Raw genomic sequence first — 6,837 nt, 5'->3', positions numbered from 1 at the left:
TCCCACCCGCTCTGACTCCACGTGGGCTCACTCCGGTGCCAGGCGGCCGCGCTGCCCACGGAGCCCCCAGTCTGACCCGGCGCTGCGAGGGAAGGCGCGGCCCTGGGGTCGGACGGACAAAGCGGGCGTCCAATCGAGCCCGGCACTTCCTCCCCGAAGGGAGGGAGCCGCAGCTCAGACGGGCCCAATGAGCAGGGAGCCCGAGTGGGACTTCCTCCCGGAATCCCGTTGGCCAGAATAGCGGGGCCGTGGGTGACACGTAAGTTGGGTGGGAGGTGGCGGCGGCCGAGGCTCGAGCAGCCCCATCAGTGACACTGGCCCGCCGATCCCCCGAACCAGCCGGGGCCACCAGCCCCCAGCCACCCACTAAGCAGGCGGGCCGCGCGCGGGCGGCTCGCCCGGAGTCCGGGTCCCTTTGTTGGGCGCGCACTCCCTCCTTTAGGCGGCAACAAAGTCGTGCAGGGGGAGCGGCGGGGGAGGGAATCCAAGAGCTGCCAGGGACAGCGGGGCCGAAAAGTAGGGAGGAGGGGAAAAGGTAGGCGGCGTCCGGGGACGGGCGCGAGGGCAGCGGGCTCAGAAGTATGCGGAGGGGCCCCTCGCGGGCTCCGGCACTCGCGGGGAGCGAGCCTCGGCCAAGTTTGGCGGCCGCTGCCCGGGCGGCGTCGATGGCTGCGCGCCCCGCGGCGCGCGGCGGCTGAGCGGGAGCCACTTCCCCTCCGGCCCGGCTTTTGTGTCTCGCGTCCCCTCCCCATGCTGAGTCCAGCCACCTCCTGCGGCGGCCGCTGCTGAGGCGCTCGCGCGGGCCCAGGCGGGAGGAGACGCGCGGACGACCGCGGCGCGGGTCCAGGCGGGACTATGGGAAACGGGATGTGCTCCCGAAAGCAGAAGCGGATCTTCCAGACGCTGCTGCTGCTGACCGTGGTGTTCGGCTTCCTCTACGGCGCGATGCTGTACTACGAGCTGCAGACGCAGCTGCGGAAAGCCGAGGCGGTGGCGCTCAAGTACCAGCAGCACCAGGAGTCCCTCTCCGCCCAGTTGCAAGGTACAGTTCGCCCGCCGCGCGCAGCCGGTCGCCAACTTCTCCCTGCGCCTCCGCCCGGGCTGGAAAAGTGGCTTTGGTGAGCCCTTGGCACTGTGAGTGCTACCTCTGACCTTCAGGGACCTCAGAGGTGAACCCCATAGAACTGCCGACTCCCACCCGCGTCCCGAGTGTCAGGGGCGCTGATGACATTCCCACCCTCCCGCTTCCTCCTGCAGTTGGGTCTGAAATCTGCAGCTCCAGCCCCTCGTCCCGCCGGGCGTCGGTGGGAGGGGTGTGCACGAAGTCCTTCACCGGAGCACTTGTCAAAGGCCCAGCTGCAATTCGGGAAAAATAGCAGCCCTCCCTCCGCCGCTTCTGCCCGCCCATCCCCGAGGCCGCGGTCCTCTGGGATCCTTGGCGATTGTCTTTCCCGTTGATTTTATCATTCTCCTAAAAAATACGGAGTTTGGCAGAGATTTCTCAAACTGTGCTATTTTTCGAGGAGAAATTAAGCCATGATCCAGTAGCCCAAACTAATGGCCCGATGGAATGGAAATTAGATCTGGAAGCTTCTTACTCCTTTTCAGTTGGTTTAATGGGGTGACTTCAGAGGTGCTGCATGTGTTGGAAGACTCCATAGTGCTAAATTGTTCACCATCTTGCAGGTGTTTTAATTTTTTTAAAAAAAGGTTTGTCTTCCTGGACAGCTTTTAGTTCCTCACAGAGCTCTCTCTCTCTCTCTCTCTCTGTGTGTGTGTGTGTGTGTAATTTGCAGTTACCCCGGGGAAGTCAAGGAGGAGAAACTCCATTTTTTGCTTTGCCAAACACAGCGAACTTGAGCAACCTGTGGGCGACCCTAAAAGCTTATGTCCTTTTATTTTAGAATTTCATGTAATGTAAATTTCAGAAACATAGATGCTGCACGGCTGAAAGTAGCACCATGTGGTCTTGTTATGTTACGGACACAGTCATGTTATACGGAGTTTTTGAAAGCTTTCACTTGTACTTGTGGTTAGTTTTCAACACATTTGCAGCTCTCTCCCCAGCGAAAAACTTACAATAAAAAGCTGTTAGTGAAATGTTGACGGTTTTCGCTGATAATGCAAATATAGCTTATTTCATAGTACTCGGCAGATACAAGCTGAAGAGATGTTTCTGCTTGTGTATGCATATACAAATATAAAACAGATGCTATTCTTAGTGTTTTTAGTAAAAAATAAAATGAGAGAAAATGATACACAGCTGATTGCTTGCTCTTATTTGCTCTTCCCAACTTAGAAAAAAAGTATTTTTAGCTTACTGACGCTGCCTTAGCCACAGGCAATAAAAATATGTGACTTGACTTGGTGCAATGGGAAGACCGGTTTTGGTAACACTCTTAGGTTCAGAAAAGTTTTCTTTAAACTTGTTGAGATTTGCCCATGAGTTATTGTTAGCATAAGGGTGGATATTTAAGTATATGCTTATTTATTTGAAAGATACCGGCAGCTTCCCTGTGAAGTTCAGCCGGTTAGACTGATGGTGTGGCAGGTCTGGGTTTTCAGGAATGTGGCTGGAAGAGCCCTGTGTAGTGAACTGCATGAGGCTGTGTGCCTGGGTTTCACAGTTTAAGGTCAGCAGGGACTGTCATTTTCACCAGTATGGCTTCAGAACCACACCGGGCCAACACTCACAAGGAGTGTCAATACTTAACTCAGACAGCAAACAGAAATCATTCTGAAGGATGGTGACAAAATTAATCCCTGGCACTTTTTTGGTCTGCTTTCTTAGGCTATGCTTCTGTGTCGCGGCTTTTTGAAAACCAAACAAACCAACAACAAAATACTTTATCCAAGCTGCACCTTTGCCTCCACTGCCTCTGCTGGAATTTGTTGACCGAGGCCCTGAATTCTGAACCAGAGCCTTTATTTGCAGCATTCCATTTTGAAAGTGAAGCTCAGTTTCTTTGCTCATCTGATTTGTGTTCTTTTCCTGGTAGTGGTGGGGGAGGGAGGTGGGAAAGGGTCATACAGGTTGGTTAAAATGCAGTGTTTTCTTTCTTTGCAGTGGGAAGGGAAAGTGCTCTCTCCAGTTTGAATGAGTTTAAAGTTCTTTAAGTCCATTTCTTAATTCACTCTTCTGCCGTTTCCTCTTGCATTGTGTTTGTAGAGCTGCAACACTCACACTGCGATTGTGCATGAAGAATTATTTCACAAGCATGTAAAAGGTTCTTTTTTAATGGAGTCACTGTTGAATTCTCTAGCATTTATTTTGGATGTCACATCTGCAGGCCATTTAGAGAACATTTTCCGGTGGTATGCAGCCTCTGCTTCTCTTTTCCGATGACATGACATTTTACTCAGCAGCTCTAAGTACCACCTGCATACATGGTTTTTAAGGGATTAGACTGCATTCTTAAGCCTTGTTTAGTTAGGTAGGATCTCTTGACCTGACTGGGATTAAGATAAGAGTTCATTGCAAGTGACATCTTTGAAAGAAAATGACTCCTGGAAAAATTTAGGTACTTTAGACCTGTAATTGATGGTGCTATGTATCTATTTGTTAAGTGGCATATTCAGGCCATCTTCCCTTTCAGAATGGGTTATACTCTAGATACTCCATCGAAAGTAGTGACTTAGAAGCCCAAGTGCATTTTGCTGTAGAAGGACCTGATGAATGGGAGATGGTGGGGTGTATGCAGAAAGGTCAGAGCCTTCTCCCCCTCACTAAAAACAATGTCGATGTCTGCCTGTCTGTCTATCTTTTATTATCTAATTATCCATCTCCCATACTAGCACCTCAATTATGCTAAGGAGTAGGTCCAAGGTCACAGACTGGAGTAGGTCCAAGCTCGCAGACTGGTGGCAGAGGCACTATTGGTCTTTGGCAGCACGGTGTTTATGTAACTGCTAAACACTTTTTAACTGCTTTCAAGTGGGCCTCACCTATTCTCTGTATCTGTAGACAGTGTTTCCGGGTCTATGGTGCCCGTTAGAATCAGCTGGTCAGCTCCTGGATTAATTAAAGCACAATCTATGGGGGATGGAATCTGGGCCTCAACAGTCTTTAAAGCCCCCTAGGTGGGTTCAGCCAGGCTGGGAGCCTCAGCTCTCTTAAATCAGCCACTTCACACATTTACTTTCCTTGGTTGGCCCCAAAGATACTTGATTTTTTTGGTCTCAAGCATGTGATTGAAAGCGAACTAGTTTGTAGACTGTGATTCAAGTTTTAGTTCTGGAAGTCTTTGTGTGAACTTGGACCTTGTTTTTCTTATAAAATGGATATTAGAATAATGTATTTTATAGGGGTTTTGTGAGGATTAATTAGATAGTGCCTGCAAAGCTCTTAGCACACAGTTGGCATGTAGTAGGCTCTGCTCCTTAGAGCTAGGTGTTATTACCCTTGGAGTCACTGTTTGAGCTATTTCATCTCTCTCTCTCTTTCCAAGCATTGAGAAGGATGCCTGTTCACACCTTTATGCGCCCAAAGAAAAACATCAGGGAACAGTGAACAGAGAGTGGGATTGGGCATGGGTAAAATTTTGAAACTGGCAGAATTTGCTTTTTATGGTAAACTACTTCCTTTTATTGTACCTAAATGAACATTAAGGAAAAGAGATAAACTGACATAAATCCAGTGCACTCGACTCAGAAGGAACCTTGTTTTACAATGTAAAACTTAGTGGTTCCTGATTAACTGTCTTCTGGAGCTTAGTAGATTAGGAGAGGGTGTGACTGCCAAGGTAAGGACTACATGCAGGAAGGTCTGGGAAGGAGATGAGAAACCAGAAGTAGACCTGCCATTTGATCCTGCAATTTCTCTCCTAGGTGATCTACCCAGATGATCAAAAACCATTTTACAATAAAGACATTTGCACCAGAATGTTTATTGCAGTCCAATTCATAATTGCCAAGTCATGGAAGGAACCCAAATGCCCATTGACTCATGAATGGATAAACAAATCATGGTATACGTATACCATGGAATGCTACACAGCCATAAAAGATGGAGCTTTTACATCTTTTATGTTTACCTGGATGGGTGGAGCTGGAACATATTCTTAGGAAAGTATCTCAAGAATGGAAGAAAAAGTATCTAGTATACCCAAACCAATATAGAATCACCTACACATTCATACGCATGATGAAACACAACTATAGTCCAGAAGGAGGGAAGAGGTGGGAGAGGGTGGAGGTTCAGAGGAGGGGAACGATATTTGGTGGGACCTCACCTAATGTGTACAATGCAGTGGTGCCTTTCAAAACTATCGAGGGTAGAGTATAAATGTCTTACCACAACAATTAAGTGAGGTGTTGGTTATGTTAACCAGTTTGACATAAGCATTCCACATTGTATATCAAATCAGCACATTGTACCCCACAAATGCATTAATGTACACAGTTAGGGTTTAATAAAATAATGTTTAAGGCATTTATTGTATAGGTGCACCCCACATTCCTAAAACACAGTGTTTCACAGTGGTCCCAGTGATGACCAGAAACTCTCAAGAAAAGGCTTGTCTAAAGTTTTACATAATCCTATGGCCGATAAATATATTGTGACTATTTAAAACAAATAAGCTTGGTGCCTCTAAGAGCCACATTTGTTATTTAAGTTAGATGTTCTTTGCGTCAGGCTCCCCTAGCACTTAGGTCGTCTCACTATCTTGAGATGAGTACATCATATTGTAGTTGGGTACTTTGTTTTCAACCTCTGCGAAATCTACTTTCAAAAAAGAAAAGTTTCCTTCAGCTGGGAGCCTGGCTTCTCTATGCTGTTGTTATTCTCTCTGCTGGCGTATCGCAGGCGCTTGGTAAATAGTAGGTTCACACCCGAACAGTGTTTCTGCTCCGCCTGTTCACGTGCTTGTATGTGGTGGGCAGTGACGTGGAGTGGACATGGGCTGAGGGGTCAGAACCCTTGATTTCCTGTTACCTTTTCTTACCAGCTGTGTGATCTTGGGCAAATTACTTCTCCATGCCTTTATTTCTTCCTGTGTGATAACTCAGATAATAGTGCTTATAATAGTTTGTCATGAGGATCAGTGGCATTAGCTGGGGCACACTGCTTAGAAGGGTGTGGCTTGCCCAGTGGCTTGTTGAGGAGGCCTCCGTGCAGCAGAGTGGCTCAGAGGTCCCTGTGATTTAGGCTGCAGGAGTCGGCGGTACATGACAGGTATACTCAACTCATTCCCAAGTGCAAAGTTAGGACTTAAAATTCCAGTTTGATACTGTGTATTGAATGGATATCTTCACTGATTAAATCTTACAGTTAAAAGGAGATATATTAATCAAGCTGTTTACTTCTGTTCCATTCTATAGTATTTGGAACAAAAATAGTCTTTAAGTTCAGTAGTTTTTGATTATAATATGTAAGTTTATTCCCTGAACAAAAGATAAAACTTCTAGAGACCTTTTCAGATTGACTCAGTGAAGCATTCTTACACAGATACATGATTTGCACGGGAATCTATAGCGGATTCCACCCTCTGTGCCTGCTGTAATCCTTCCTGCAAAGTTGAACAGCCAAGTCTGTAATGAGAGTACTGGGGCCCATATACATATTTGTTGACTGTGTGGGAGAGTAATTGATCATGATCAGGAGCCATCAGCTTCAGTCCCAGGTAGATTGAAAGCCTTACCTTGACATTTTTTATTCTTTCTTGTGTGAGGGGGGACAGTTTCCTGCAGGGTTGGAACACAAGACCAGACATCATTGGCTGAAGGAATAAGTGAATTAGTGCTGGAGGAATGAAGTCCGCCTGAAGATGGTATAGACGAAAAAGCAGATTATAGAGAAATCAGAAAAAAGGAGGAAGAGAGAAAGAAATGGCCATC

General features: G+C 47.2%; 1 protein-coding gene across 1 annotated transcript in view; it reads left to right on the top strand.

Annotated features, from left to right (window-relative positions):
- The first annotated feature begins 240 nt into the window (after window positions 1–240).
- GOLIM4 (golgi integral membrane protein 4) overlaps window positions 241–6,837 on the top strand; it is a 92,110-nt gene continuing 85,513 nt past the window's right edge. The window contains exon 1 of the mRNA XM_023516016.1: window positions 241–1,042. Within this exon, the coding sequence (XP_023371784.1) occupies window positions 856–1,042 (187 nt within the window). The 5' untranslated portion in view covers window positions 241–855. The remainder of the gene's footprint in view (window positions 1,043–6,837) is intronic.

This window comes from Otolemur garnettii, unplaced genomic scaffold (genome assembly GCF_000181295.1).
Source record: "Otolemur garnettii isolate 467f Iridium unplaced genomic scaffold, OtoGar3 scaffold00084, whole genome shotgun sequence".
In the NCBI taxonomy this organism is placed as follows: Eukaryota; Metazoa; Chordata; class Mammalia; order Primates; family Galagidae; genus Otolemur; species Otolemur garnettii.
The sequence above is the reverse complement of the archived record's forward strand: the minus strand, read 5'-3'. Positions and strand labels throughout refer to the sequence as shown.